This window comes from Lolium perenne, chromosome 3 (genome assembly GCF_019359855.2).
Source record: "Lolium perenne isolate Kyuss_39 chromosome 3, Kyuss_2.0, whole genome shotgun sequence".
Classification (NCBI taxonomy): Eukaryota; Viridiplantae; Streptophyta; class Magnoliopsida; order Poales; family Poaceae; genus Lolium; species Lolium perenne.
Genome location: NC_067246.2, coordinates 277,017,300 through 277,032,983, shown reverse-complemented (window position 1 = coordinate 277,032,983; position 15,684 = coordinate 277,017,300). Strand labels below are relative to the sequence as shown.

The 15,684-nt window shown below is 45.2% G+C and overlaps 2 protein-coding genes across 3 annotated transcripts; both read right to left on the bottom strand.

The window, feature by feature from the left end:
- Window positions 1-3,233: 3,233 nt before the first annotated feature.
- LOC127344440 (heme-binding-like protein At3g10130, chloroplastic) lies at window positions 3,234-4,192 on the bottom strand. The gene has a single exon (XM_051370712.2). The coding sequence runs from the start codon at window positions 4,099-4,101 to the stop codon at window positions 3,400-3,402; it is 702 nt and encodes a 233-aa protein (XP_051226672.1). The 5' UTR covers window positions 4,102-4,192; the 3' UTR covers window positions 3,234-3,399.
- Window positions 4,193-9,201: 5,009 nt separating this feature from the next.
- Window positions 9,202-11,738, bottom strand: LOC127344439 (protein FAR1-RELATED SEQUENCE 5-like). 2 transcript variants are annotated; one of them, XM_051370710.2, is made up of 5 exons: window positions 11,633-11,738; window positions 11,379-11,513; window positions 10,586-10,789; window positions 10,273-10,498; window positions 9,202-10,179 (listed from the first exon to the last, which is right to left on the bottom strand). In XM_051370710.2, exons 1-5 carry the CDS (start codon window positions 11,644-11,646, stop codon window positions 9,490-9,492), a joined length of 1,269 nt encoding a protein of 422 aa, XP_051226670.1. In that variant the 5' UTR covers window positions 11,647-11,738; the 3' UTR covers window positions 9,202-9,489. The 2 variants fall into 2 exon arrangements, 1 of the variants encoding a protein (XP_051226670.1); XR_011754273.1 differs by lacking the exons at window positions 9,202-10,179; window positions 10,273-10,498; window positions 10,586-10,789 and adding an exon at window positions 10,821-10,959.
- Between the last annotated feature and the right edge of the window lie 3,946 nt (window positions 11,739-15,684).

Below are 15,684 nucleotides of genomic sequence, written 5' to 3'. Positions count from 1 at the left end.
GGAGGACACAAATGGACCCGTGCACCCAACAGTTGGGCGCATTTTTCTCATAATATTCATTATAAATAATTATACATATGCAGACGAAAAAATGACATGAGATCATTAAAATAATTATACTAAATGCAAATCCTAGAAAGGGTTTGCGCCGTAGGTGGCCCACACGGTGTCAGCCTCGTTATTCGGTTTGCGCTGTAGGGATCCAGCATGATATCCATGTTTGTGTCCCCCTCTTCGATCATTCCGTATCGTTAGTGAAAGTGCATATTGCCTCTAATTGTGTTTTTTTGCAATTAATGAAAATTTATATGGACTAATATTTTCATTGTGTTTTATAGGAAGGAACCTTCCACATGTAGCCATGAAAGGTGAGATATACATTGAGTATTGTCATCAAGAAGAGTAGATGTATGGTGAATAAAAGATACAAGGTTGACCAAGATGAAGAGCAAAGATTGGATTCCAGTTTAACTCATGAAACATAAATAATGTACCATGTGGGATTAAGTGATCTCCTTGTGGTTCATGCCTTTTCTCTTTGGATGCGTCTATTGCTCAGCCGGCTCAAGTCTAGTGCCTTTGGGTGCAGCCCTGCTAGAAGCCAGCTAGCTGACTTCCCAGCTTCATATCGGCTCTAGTCCAGCTGACTGGCTCTAGTTAGGCTTGTGGACTTTGCTCTCTAGCATCTCCTGGCTAGCTGGCCGGCCGGTAGCACTCAGTTGGATCCCAGTTGACAGTTTTCTTTGGAGCTTTATATACTCCTTTTTTCCAATGAGTTTTGAGGGTTCTTGTGCAAGTTTTCTCTCCTTCCATTTTAATCTTTGAAAGCTTGCTTCATCTCCAAATCCTTTCTATAATTCTTGCATCCTTTCTGAAGAAAAGAGTAAGAAGATATGGATCTATGTTTTCACCAATTTATTTCCCTTCTATGTGAGGGGATGCTTTGTGGTCTAGATCTTAGATTCATTGGTTGGCCTCCTCCATTATTTTTCATAACCAATTACTCCCTAGCATTTGTTGCTTTGATTGGACTTGAGAGTGAATTATTTGAGCATCATTGGTGTCCTTTCTTTGAATTCATTGCATAGGTTTGAGATCTTCAGTTTGATTTAATCGAGTGAGAGCCCGAGAGCTTGTTACTCTTGGAGGGTGACCACCCGAGCTGGCTTCGTGGTTGGTGCCGTGGTGACCTCTTTGGGGAAGATTATGAATAGGCCAGGGTATTACCTTCATGGGATTTATGAAGAGGTTGTGGAGATTCCCTAGTATTGTAGGGTGAAGAAAAGGCTAACCATAAGAAGGATGCATAACTTCATGAAGGCGTCTTCGAGAAGAAGGTGAGATTTCGTAGCGTTTGAGGGTCCTTCGTGGTACATAACCGTACCTCTCCAACGACGACACATCTTCCTTTCAAGGGAGTCAACATCGGGATACACTTCGCCTCTATGCTCCTCAGTTATCTCACCCAAGTTTTTTGTGATAGCATTCGAGCTTGAAGTTTTATATATCTTATTTATCACTTATGCGATATCTTGTACCCTCATCTTGTTTATATTAGTTAATTTGTTGGTGTACTTAGTTGAGACTAGATTATTTGAAAAATAAATGTTAGTGTAACTCTGTTTTATTTAAGCCAAATCTGTAGTTATTTTAAATGCCTATTCACCACCTTCTGGATGACGCCAAGCAAACAAGTCAATATCTTATCTAACGAAGATGGGTTCAAGCCTTAAACATTCGCCTTCTTATTTTTGCAGCGCTCCAACCTCTTTCATGTTCTCGCATCAAAGAGCAACATATTATGAAGTCTTAACACCTAGTTTCTCCTCCTTCATAGAGTTACAACAAAATCATTTTTGTAACAAAGAGAAATCTATAAAGTAGGCTACATTGAAGAGAGAGAGAGAGAGAGAGAGAGAGAGAGAGAGAGAGAGAGAGAGTATCTTGTACGTTCTACTTAAGAGTAAAATCTTCCAACTTTCTTTCAAATCCAAGTCCCTCTTATATCTCTCACTATACCCCAACACCTTTTACTACTCTAACAACAATGTACATGTTCATTTCATTATATATATCTTATGCCTTCAAGCTTTCAACCACCTCCATGTTGTTGTAGTAGTAGTAAACATGCTCCTTGATTTTCTTAGACCATACATTGTATCATATAAATACCCACAGTCTCAACACATGCATCATGTTATTCTCTCCTCCCTTTTAACATTACAACTAGGCCATGTCTTAGCAATAGAAAAAACAGTAATAAGATTTGTGGAAGAATGAGGCATGCTTAGAGGGAGATAGAGAGATGAAAAGAGATGTATGCATCAATTTAGGTTTGGAATAGATTACATATGACCAATCTAGACGAGGAACCGTGAGAGTGGGAGGCATCTGAAACATAGATTTCACAATGAGATCGGATGGTTGGACAAGTGACTTGCACATGTCGCTTTGCTTAGATTTAGTTGTGCCAAATGGTTCATTGAGATTAGGCGGTTGGACAAGTGACTTGCACATGCCGTTTTACTTTGACCTAGTTGTGCCAAATAATTCAACTGCTGTAACAAGGATACCTTTTGCCACTCGGACATCGATTCAGTTTGATGAGATGGGCAATGATGAGTAACACCTCAGCCACCTCCGGGGTGACATTAGGGATGAATGTTGAGATTGGAAAGATGGAGCTAGAGGACTTCGAGGTTCGATTTAGCTGAATTAGATTGACGATAATTATTGTTTTGTTAGCATGGAATGGCCTCTGCTATCTCGTGTTTGGTTTACCTTCTTCAATCGATATACTCCCCCGATATAGCCGTGTTGTATCATGATCTCGTATGTGATACTCTTCCTTGGAAGAAAAAAAGCAGAGTACTCTACTCTGTAAGGGCCACTTCTTTTCGGCTTCTTCAGCGGCTTCTGGAAGAAGCTTCTCCCCACCAGCTTCTCCCAGAAGCCCGAACCTCAAATATGTTCTGGCCACCAGCTTCTCCCAGAAGCCACCTGAGAAGCCCAAAAGAAGTGGCCAATCTCCTTTATCATCGCGCGAGGCTGCAGAAACTCTGCTAGGCCAATCTTCCATCAAGTTTGAGAGTTGCTGATCCCGATTGATTGAACTAGTGAAGTGTGGTGTCTGAACTCTGAAGGCGTTTGCGATTTGCAGCGATACGTATAAATCTTCGTTACTTCGTCCAGGACATGTCAATATCAATTCGTATCAACTAAAGCTATCACCATTCAGTAGATCATTCATTTATTTATCGCTCCAACCGAGCACGTGTCTATCACAAACGATCATTAGAAGAACAACTTGAATGGAAACACTGTTACGGCCTACGGAGTATACATAATGAAATAATATCCGGGGTCCTGGTCACTGAACTACACAACTTCGACGGATGATCACTCGACGGGGATCATGACCTCGTTGGTGCGCAGTGGCGGCAGCGTCCATGGCGGGTTGTAGCGGGAGAGCACGAAGGGGCCCGTGATTGTGTGCCCGTCCTTCTCCAGCGCGGCCTTGAGCCCCTCCACCTTCTCCGCCACCACCTTGTCCCCCGTCAGCCCGCCGAACCTGACCACGCCGTACTTCCTCTCGCCCACCTCCCGCAGCACCACCCGCTCGTCCGTGGGCCGCGGAGCCTCCTCCGCCTTGGCATACTTGGACGGCAGCAGGAACTGCATCGTCACCTTCCCCGCCTGCTCCTCGCGGCCCTCCGCCGTGATCACGGGTGCCGTCATCGCCACCGGCTCGGGCTCGGAGGAGGTGATGACCGGCACCGTCATGGCGATCGCCTCGGGCTTGGCGCCGCCGGAGGAGGTGATGACCGGCGCCGTCATGGCGATCTCCTCGGGCTCGCCACCGCTGGCGATCTTCTCTGGCTTGGTGTTCTGCGGCTTGCCGAAGACGCCGATGTACTTGGCAAGAAGCTGGAACCCGCCGTCGCGGTCGCCTTTCATGTCCTTGGGGTCGTAGGTCACCTCGGCGAGGACGCACGGCGGGTACTTGCGGATCTCGTAGCCGGCGCCGGTGCGGAGCACCTCGTGCTTCGGCGTCTCCACGATGATCTTCCCAAGCATCAGCTTGGCCATTGCCAAACCCATGGCTTACTTGGAGCGAGAGGTCAACAAAGAAAGGTGTCGATCGAGCGGCTGGTGGATTCTTTCGGTGGGTGTTGATTTGCCTTGGCGTCTCTGGGTTTAAGAAGCGGTGATAGATTCGGATGAGTGGACGACGTTGGTGGCTGAGCTGCGGCGCGAGTTGCTCCACGGATGCGTTTCGTTGTTGGCACATTTTCTTTGAGGAATTTTCGTCTCCTCCGGCCCTTCCTTCTTCGTTCCTCCTTCCGTTTTTGGCTTGGAAGAAAAGTTCCGCAACTCGCAGGCTTTGTTGAGTCTTTGACTTGCACGCGATGTACAGACGAGCCGGAGCCATGTTCCATTTCTGAGAAAATCGAGCAAACAGTGTGCAGGTCCAGATTTTTTTTTCACGAGCCTCCAAATGTTGAAATTAAGAAAGTCCCTACAAGCGTTTAGCCTACCATGAAAGAATATACAAATTTTATATTTTTATAAGACTCTAAGGGCACCCTTAGTGTCTTATAAAAATATAAGCAAATAGTGTCTTCAATAATAGTCCGTTTGGTAGGCCAAACGCTTGTGGGGACTGTCCCCACGGAGTGTTTTCCCCACAAGGATGACTCGAGAGTTTAAATCGAACTCTCGGTTACATGGGTATACCCTTCGGGTACCCATTATTAGTATACCTGGCTCCGCTCGACCCAATATGGAGAAGACCCAATAAGGCAACCCGAAAAAGTAGTCGACTGAGACTCTTGTAAAACCCTAGGCTGGTTGCATATACAAAGTCAGCCACGGCACCCGATAGAGGAGGGACAACACATAGACATCATAGCTACGCCTACGGGCGACCCCTTGTAAACATACATATGATCATATACTGGATTGCTAGCAGCACGTAGGGATCCTCCACCGAGGGGACCCGAAGCTGGGTACGTCGTGTGCCTAATCTCGCTCCCGAAATCTCCATCATCGCTCTCTCCCGAAACCCAAATCTACAATACGTAGGCATTGGTGAGGTGATCCCTCGTTAATTGGCGCCGTCTATGGGGATCACGACGACTGGATTTTATCATCCGGGCGGGATCCGTTGAGTTCATCATCATCAGCAAATTGTCGAGTTCGTCATGAGCTAGTTCGTCCGTGGAGCTGAACTTCGTCACCAACAAGCTGCAACTTCATCATGATCGTGGGATCCCTCATCTACCTCGGCAGACGAATAACATCTGGTGATTTGGATCTGAACAGAAGTCATCGCCGTGGCCGCGATTTGGATCTGAACAGAAGTCATCGCTGGTGGCCGCAGCGCGTGCTTGATGAGCAACTCGCGAAATCAGTTTCATTAGCCCAATCACATGCGACGCGGCCGCCGCCAATTTTTCTCCGTCATGGCCGACTTTCATGCGCGTGGGTATCACGTACCAAATAAAGAAAGGACTGGCCAGGCTAAGTTGATCAATCCTTCATGGTCGATCTACACAAGGATCTACATACACGCGTGGGTATCAACGAAAATGCCAATCTAGCGGCACCGTGACCTACCGGTCATGGATCGACCATCCGAAACCGTCGCGATTGGTGCTCTTCCAATACGCCCGACACCGTATTCGTACGAGCTAAAGTAGTATTGATGGGGTATTTGGTAGTGGGTCCAATGCGGGCCCAGCAACGAATTTAATCCGCGGCGAACCAGCGACCGGCCATCCTCCTTTTTCCTCGTCTCCTCCCCCTTTCTTCGAGAGGTCAGGTGAGTGGGAGCTTGACGGAGGCGACATGTGCAATAGCTTGCTCCACGGTGGTGACGGAGTCGTCGGCGTGGTCTGGCGAGGCGAGTGGTACGACGGGGTGCTGGAGCTTGATGGCTTCGTTGGGTAGGCCGTCTAGGTCATCGTTTCCGATTTAGATCTGGGCTTCAATCTGGTAAGTTTCTTGCTTATTTAGTGTTTTTTTTTTTAAACAGTAGGCCGTAGCCCTGCGTTAAATTAATAACGCCACAACGGCAAGTACATGGTGCTGAACGAACAGCTTACAGGTTTCAAAGCCACAAGCAAGCAAAGAAATAAACATGGAGTACAGATTGGGCTTCAAGGCCATAGACTGCCGACATGAACAGAGGGTGTAGACTATGCTGTGAAGACGAGCACACCGCCGGAAGAAGATCAGGCCTTCGTCACCTTCCACCGCGACACCGCCGATGTGGAATCCGTTTCCACCTCCGAAGAAGGCCCCTGCCTTCTCGCCCTGGCTCGTAGGGCGCCGCACCATCGAGAGGTAGAGACGCTCACCCGAGAGCACAGATGCACAACATAGGCCAAGTAGCCCGGGAAGAAAGACTTAAGCACGACCACCTCCGCACGCGAGCTTCCACCAACAGCTTCGCCGGCCACCACACCAGACAGCCGGCAAGACACAAGCTTTGGACCAGGTCACCACCGAAGACACAGCAAGAAGATCCACGCCACCGTAGCTCCTCTGTAGCTGCCGCAACAGGCAGACCAAACCGCACACTGGCACCGACCACCTTCCACATACCCAAGGCAGCGCCTCCAAGGAGGAGAACGACGCCAAAGCGCCGCCGCCGCCCAGTCCGAAGGACTTGGGGTTTTCACCCGGGTAAGGGAAAGAGGGGTAAAGGATGTACCTCGACGTAGCCCCCAAGGAGGAAAGCGGCGTCAAAGACGTCGCCGACGCCGGGCCGCCGCCGCCGGCCGGGGATTTCTCCCGGACAGAGCCCCCGCCCCACCACCCCGAGAGAGCTCCAGATCCGGGAGAATCGGAGCCAAGGGAGTGGGATCCATGCGTTGCGGAGGCGCCGTCTTCAGATCTGGCTGAGGTCAAACCGGGGTGACCCTCGCGCTGCAACCGCCGTCCACCATCCCCACGCCGCCCGCGCGACCCAGGAGGATGGTCAGCAGCACCGGCGAGCGCCTCCCGCCGCCAGGATCCGCGCCGCCCTCACCCGACGAGGCCGCCGCCCCAGGTGCCGAAGCGCTCCGCCCGAGAGCAGAGCCGCGAGATCCTTGCCGCCGCCGGCCGGGGATTTCTCCCGGACAGAGCCCCCGCCCCACCACCCCGAGAGAGCTCCAGATCCGGGAGAATCGGAGCCAAGGGAGTGGGATCCATGCGTTGCGGAGGCGCCGTCTTCAGATCTGGCTGAGGTCAAACCGGGGTGACCCTCGCGCTGCAACCGCCGTCCACCATCCCCACGCCGCCCGCGCGACCCAGGAGGATGGTCAGCAGCACCGGCGAGCGCCTCCCGCCGCCAGGATCCGCGCCGCCCTCACCCGACGCCGCCGCCGCCCCAGGTGCCGAAGCGCTTATTTAGTGTTTGAACAGGCGTAGTGGAAATTGCCAAAATCTATTCTGTTCTGGTCAGTACTTTTTCTTGTATTAGCGAAATCTGTTTGTTTATGGTCCCGGTTGCCATTGTTAGGTTCCCATTAGACAAAGAACATGAACACATCTCGAATAGAGCGCAATATGTTCAGAGACTTGTGTCCGTATTCTGTTCCATATAGAGACTCGGGAAATTTAAGGATCAACTTACAAAGAGTTGCGTACACACAATTGAGAACTTAAGCTTATATGCTACTGACAGAAGTACATGCGTTCAAATCTCCCTCTTAGGCCATGCCTTACATACCAGTCCAGGTCTCCAGGAGTGAACAAATTAGCACCCTAGCCGGAAAAAAATCTTCTCTCACAATGCCCCAGGCTAGAGGCTTGAGCTGTTCAGAGCACTATTCTTTTCCTTTGCTGTCCAAGCTACAAGATTATGGGATGCCTATGCAGATAGCCAATGTCAGCGTTCATCGTTGGCGTTACTGTAGGCCATTTCTTAGGTGGGTCATTTTTTGCTCTACTAAGGATGGATTTATTACTTCTTTGAAGATTGCCAACGTGTGCTGTGTTAATCTGTCATGCACCACAGGTTGCTTGCATTTAAATCATCGCTACCAAATGGTAAAGTTAATGTTCCTGTTTGTTATATTTAGTGATTTTGATTTTGATTTATGTATATTGTCTGTTTCCTGTCTTACTGCCTTGAACTCTAATGTTCATACTGAGGTGTACAGAAAATTCCCTTGATATTGTAGTTCACTTATATTTGTTTAGGAACTTAGTATAACCTTAAGAAATTATTCTTGATTTCTTAATTTAAAACTGCATTCTTTTGCATAGGTAGTCCTTGGTTTTGAGCTGCAAGGATTGTCGCTATATGAACAGTGGTTTTTTCTTTACCAAGCATAACTAATTTCTTTTATTGTTTACTAAACACATGCGCTTCTAGTTTATATTCTAGATTATTTAATACAAATTGTGTGAATTAGTTTTTATCTGTCATGCACCACAGGTTGCTTGCATTTAAATCATCGCTACCAAATGGTAAAGTTAATGTTCCTGTTTGTTATATTTAGTGATTTTGATTTTGATTTATGTATATTGTCTGTTCCTGTCTTACTGCCTTGAACTCTAATGTTCATACTGAGGTGTACAGAAAATTCCCTTGATATTGTAGTTCACTTATATTTGTTTAGGAACTTAGTATAACCTTAAGAAATTATTCTTGATTTCTTAATTTAAAACTGCATTCTTTTGCATAGGTAGTCCTTGGTTTTGAGCTGCAAGGATTGTCGCTGTATGAACAGTGGTTTTTTCTTTACCAAGCATAACTAATTTCTTTTATTGTTTACTAAACACATGCGCTTCTAGTTTATATTCTAGATTATTTAATACAAATTGTGTGAATTAGTTTTTATGGACAATGTAGCTGATTAACATTGAACTGTTCTGTTAACTATTTGCCACAAGTCGCTGCTGCCCTATTTATTGTTCCATGGTAGCTATGTGCTGGTTGAATTACCGTGTTGCTTCTAACCAATCTATATTTGTCAAGGGTGTAACGACAGATTGCTTTATTATCAGCTTGATAAGGTTTTTTGCGAGAGCTGACAAGATCTGCTTGGAGCAAGCTGCCGCATATGTTGCAGTGAATATCAGGTTAATCCAATTCCTGGAAGAAGTTTGAGGCTTAACTGCAGCAAACTTCGTAACATCCAGCTGATATGAGTAAACGGTGCCACGAATTCAGCAAAGCTGGCCCTGAATGAGATTAACCTTGTCAAACTTTCAAATGTAATACTGTATATCAGTTTGGTTAGGAAGTTACAGAATGTTGTACGAGGAAGTACTCCAGTAGCCTAATTATAACTTAGTTACGTGGTCTTCAATATATCTGATGTTTGTGTAATTTGAGAACTGCAACTCCTTGGGACCAAACCTCAAGAAATCAGCTCTTCGTCCAAGTTTGTTCCTAAGGTCTGTAAATAGATTCGTGATCACGTTATCAGTTATAAATGCACCGTGATGGTTGCCGTTCTGGGCTACTGATGATGCATAAGCTCTGTTATTCTAGCAATGTATTTCTACTACATTGTTATCCATCATTGCAATAAATTCTTCAAAAGCCCATTTGAAGTCAGCATTTGTCTCATTGGTAAGCAAAACTCCAGCAAAAATTACACTCTGAAAGTGATTATTCACGCCAACAAACATCCCAAATGGCATTTTGTATATGTTAGTATCATATGTGGTGTCAAATGTAACATCATCTCCAAAATACTGATATAAAGATCTGCTCCGGCCGCTTGTCCACATAAGAGATTTCAAATTTTCGTTGTCATCTAGCTGGATAGAGAAGACAAATCTCGGATCACTTGATATCATTTCTCTGAAACTCTCCATTGTTTTCTTGACATCGTCCTTTAAGGCATCAGATGTAATAGAAGAGCAAAAAGTCCTGAGTGTCTTCTTGCTGAAGGGTACATTTCCCATTGACCCAAATACACTGCCCAAAACCAAATTCACCCTACTTAGACTGACATTGTTCTCCCTTAGGTGACGTATCCATTCCTTTGTATGCTTGTCAATGTGACGGTGAGATGATAGGTGTTTCTTTTCTCCACAGCTTTCTACCAACTGGTGATTGTGTTCACCAACGAATGCTTTTACATACCAAGTGGAGTCATCGCAGATTGCAAGTCGTATCATCGCTTTGCAGCCGCATCTAGTTGTGGACAATTTAGCAGCTTTCTCTTTACCCTATTAATCAATACAAAAACACACAAGGATGTACTTTGTTAACCGTGGATCAACACTTATTTAGTTATAACCGGATATATGATAAAAAAATACCTCTCGTTGGCATTTATATTCCTGATTGGTACGAACTTTTTTTGTGTTTGTGTAGTTATCACCGCAGCGGATACTGAATCCAAGAACCCAGGAGTACATATTGTAAAACTTATAAGCATCCTCGCAAGTATCAAATCTCATCCCGACTTCTGGTTTGAACATGTCATAGGACTTGTCTTCGCAGTATTTCCTCACGGAAACTTCTATTGTTTCTGATAGATTGTCACTACAAATATTCCCCAGAACCCAATTTTACTCTAGTTGTGGATATGCAATTGAAACGACACAATTAAATTACAATAGAAATACATACTTTTTTGCAGAGGAAACCTCCTGAGGGACTGATTCTGCATCAGATTGATTGAAAGAGGAAAAACACCTTGACGTGTTTGAAGCACTTCCAGCTTCAGAATAACAACCATCATTTTTATTTGAATAGCTATTGTAGAAAGCATCTGGTTCAATTGATTCTTCTGGTAATTGGTTTGGGGGAATAAAATCCATTTCACCCACCTCGCTAATGGAAATAACAAAAACTCAGTGTTAAGGAAACATCGGCCTCTAATTAACAAAAAATGTTTCACTGTGATATTACCCTAAGTGTATCAACAGTAAAGGCTCGAGACATAGGCTTTCGACATATGAGAAGGAAAAGGTACAAATAAGAATATCTCCAGGTTATGAAGGCTGCAAGTGAAAATTAAGAAATTTAGTTGCTTATACTCTAAGCTCCAGTTTTGAAAAAATACATTTGTTAGATCTTACTTCTACACTCCAAGTTCTGTGTATTTGAAGAGGTTTGATAAAATTAAGGAGTTCAAGCATGCGTACATAGACAAAACACTACAGATGAGAACAAGAAATATATATATCAGTGTGCAGTTTCATTCTGTATGGAACAACATGTTTTAGTACTATACCATAGCAATCTGGACAGGTTGGTAATTATATGCAGACCATTACAAGGTAATGTTAGGAGAAAAATGGTAATCATACTGATTACAACCGGAAACGAGAAATTTCTATAAATGACTGCAGCTGTGTATTGCTATATTCATACTATACCTAACAATTTCAGCTATGTGCTAACAAGAGAAATGGCTTACTCTTGTTCTGGAATTGGTTGAAGCTCGACTCTGCTCAAAAGCTCCATGTACGACAACTCATTGGATTTGAACTGTTCATCTCCTAACAACATCACGGATGAACACCCAAGTTCATCCCCACTGGCGCCACTGCCCCTACACGTCCGCGGTCCGTGGCTTCCAACAATCAGCAGGAGAGGAATCAAAGGAAAGGATGCCGTTCGCCGCCAGATATTTAATCTACAGGTAAATATGCACAGTTGAGTAAATCATACCTAGGATTAGGCATTCCAATGGACTCGACGGCGCTGGAGAAGAAGGCTGCCCATCACCGGTGGCAGAGCGACGCCATTGTGGGGAGTGGGCGAAAGTGAAGCTCCCGGCCATCAGATCTAGAGCAATAAAACGGGCCAACAACCAAAGCGCGGGACAGGTACAGGTATGTTTATTTCGAGCCGGCCAGTACAGGTATCTCGATACGTATTGGCAGGACCATATACAGGTAGTGCAGATATATCGAATAAAAAACAAATTGAGCTCTTGAGCAGCGCGAATCGCGAACAGAGAAGCGGACGGTCCCAACGTGACCGGTAGGCCACGGTGCCGCGAGAAAAACCGCGTCGTGGGTATCAAGTATCATGGTCATGAGATCCCACAAGGATAGCAGGCCACGCTCGTTCACGTGGGATATTTTTATTTTTCCTTTCTTTTCTGTGATCATCTAATCGATTAAATATTACTTTACAATCCATTGTATGTATTTTTGCACGTATACACAACCTAGAAAATCTTCATGGCCGACAAAACAAGCCGACGATTATGGAGGCTCGCGACACTGCAAATTCATCTTCTTCATCGCGACTCCATCAGATACTGGAACCATCGGATGGTATTTTCCAATTGATTATTCTTCGTACATTAATTGGGTCAAATATTTTTTTATGCTCGTACTGTTATTTGCGTGCAGATTTTTGCACCTTAATATAATTGCAGATCGGAATAAAACTTCGACTACTCGCCTGTCGCGGACTCGTCGTTGCGCAATCACCACGCTCGGGGGATCACACCATGCTCGGGGGCTCACCCGTCGCGGATCCGTCACATCGACTACGTCCTCTTCATCAACTACTTTCGGCTAGGCGCTGCGCGACTACATCGACTTCGTCCGCCACATGACTGGCATCGTCGTCGGTTTGCTGCAGCCGATATAAAAAAGCTAAGTTTTCCTCTTTCACGAGTCAATTATTATTTACTTTCGCCACACCAGAATACTCGGGGCTGTTCCATTACAATACTACAGCAAATACACCCGAGACTCGGGGCTGCGCCATTACATTGTAACTGCAAATACACTCAATTACTCGATGAATTTATCTTCCTCGGCTCCGTGGATTTATTTTCTTCGGCTTAGTGGATTTATCTTCCTCGGCTCAATGGATTTATCTTCTTTGGCTTAGTGGATTTATCTGCTTTGGCTCTGGACATATCTTCTTTGGTTCGGTGGATTTATTGTCTTCGGCTTAGTGGATTTATCTCCCCTGGCTCAGTGCATTCATCTTCTTCGGCTTACTGGATTTTGTCTTCGTCGGATTCATCTTATAATTATTACGGGATTTATTTTTTTCGTATCAATGAATTCATCATCTATGATATCAGCGGATTCATCTTAAATGTATGCTTCATATTTGATGGTTGGATTTGTATTATATTATTTTCAATGCCTTCATCTTAAATGGCTTCACCTTATATGACGCCGCGACTCCGTCAATTTCTTCCGACATCACGGCTAACACTCGGGGGCTCGACAACGACTTCGCTACGGGTCACAACTCCGACACGTCGTCTAAGCAACAATCATGATGTCACCCCAGCAATGCTCGGGGGCTCGGCTATTTTTTCATCAACAATTTGGCGCCATCTATTTTCGCTATTTGGTGATTTCTACTTCGGTTCGATTTCTTCATTGCATTCCAATGCTTCATCGACTTAGCTGCACGGCATATCTCCGTTAACTCCGTCATGCCCAATAAGCTAAGTGTTTCTTTGTTTTACACAAAGTTGATTATCATTTACTTTCGCCGCACCCAACACTCGGGGGCTGCGCCATACTGCTTCTCTGTACATCTCAGGTTGACAAAAGAACTGCGCCTACAAAAGTTTCTTCAAAGAGAAACCCAAAGACAATCTCCTCGAGGAGGAACCCGACGAAATCTTCTTCAGGGAGGAACCCGACGAAATCTTGAGAGAACCCGATGAAATTGTCTTCAAGAGAGGACCCGACGAAATTGTCTTCAAGAGAGGACCCGACGAAATTTTCTTCAAGAGAGAACCAGAAGAAATTCTCTTCAAGAAGGACCCGCAGAATTTTCCTCAAGGAGGACCCGAAGAAATTTTTCTCAAGAAGGAACTCGAAGAAATTTTCTTCAAGGAGGAACTCGACGAAATTTTCATCAAGGAGGAACCAAAAAAAAAGATGGAATAATCTTCGGGTTCATTGACTCGTCATTTATTCCGATCAAGAGCATCGGCGATGTACCTGACGAAAATATAGAAGAACCCAACATATTCGGCTATCCCATCACGCCGCGAAAAATATAGAAGAGCCGAAAAATGGGTCATTACATCATCCGATCAAGGCCCTAGACAACATATTCTCGGAGCGCGTCCGCCGCGGTAAAAACTCCGAATGTCGTGACTCGTAAAAAGGTCACGAAGGTAAGACCCCAGGATCCGTCCTGTGTGGCGTAGCATCGCACCCGAATGCGCTCTGCTACTTTAGCCACATCAACAGATGTGAAAAAAATCCCAGCGGACGCGCTGTGGACCCGATAATTTTGCTGGAATTCAGTTTCGGTAAGTCCTAAAGCGGCACATTCTGAATTACGCCAGTATCCCGAATTCGTGTCCGGGGACGCGAGTTTGAAGTAGGTTTATCCGGATTTGCCACTAGAGCAATTAACTGGTACATGATCCGTCAGATGAACTAGCCGCATTTACCAATATCCATGTACAATATATTTAACGAAGAAAATATAGTGTCTCTTCGGTCTCGAAGAATTTGAAAAAGAGAAAAAGCACGGAAATTTCATTCAATTATGTAAATATATAAAGGTTTGTAGACTCAACTCGACTCTGCGACTCGAGTGGATCCTACTTCCATTGGGAGTGCATGGATTTCTTTAAGTCTTCGAACATGAGTTGAAAAAAAGAGGGGCGGAGCCCAGAAATATAGTCAAGTTCTTCATCGAGTAGTACAACTTGAGTCTATGCCCAAGTGCAAGCACTTTCCCATATACTCAGGGGCTACTCCCATCGGGAGCGCTACCGCGCACCCGATAGGAAAATAATTTCGAGAATCGTCGACATCATCTACGCTACACATGATTTATGACATTGACCTGATGTATTTTTCCGATCAATGGCCTCGCCTTATATTTCTTCGACTTCGGAGATGATTATGCTTGGAGTCTCTACGCAAGTCTTCGACTTCCCTAGACACTCGGGGGCTACTGACATGGGTATACCCTTCGGGTACCCAATATGGAGAAGGCCCAACAAGGCAACCCGAAAAAGTAGTCGACTAGGACTCTTGTAAAACCCTAGGCTAGTTGCATATATAAAGCCAGCCAGGGCACCCGATAGAGGAGGGACAACACATAGACAACATAGCTACGCCTACGGGCAACCCCTTGTAAACATACATATGATCATATATTGGATTGCTAGCAGCACGTAGGGATCCTCCACCGAGAGGACCCGAAGTTGGGTACGTCGTGTGCCTAATCTCGCTCCCGGAATCTCCATCGTCGCTCTCTCCCGAAACCCAAGTCTACAATACGTAGGCATTGGCGAGATGATCCCTCGTCACTCGGGGAACTAAGCAAATAGTATTCTCTTCTCTCTTGTTCTAGCAATCCTGCAAGTAAAATAAAAGCCTTGTGTCCCCAACTCTACTGTGTGGTTATCAACCACAAGGTTTCGCGTAAGTAAATAAAACACAAGTAAAAATAAAATGAGTAAAATTAGATAAAATATACTAACTAAGTAAAAACGGTAAAATGGTTACTTGTTTCGGTTTTGCTATATCTCAGTCAACTGAGATTTTCTTAAGTCTAAGTCACTTACAAAAATGTGCTTTGAGTTGCACTTTTCTGTTAAAAAAGTGCAATTGTACTTTTTTGACAGAAATGTGCAACTGAACCGAGTTGCACTTTTCTTTGAACTGTAGTTGCACTTTTCTGAGTTGACTGGGACTTAAGAAAATCTCAGCCTACTGAGACATAGGCACACCCTACTTGTTTTTGGTGTTTTGGATGGAAATAAGATA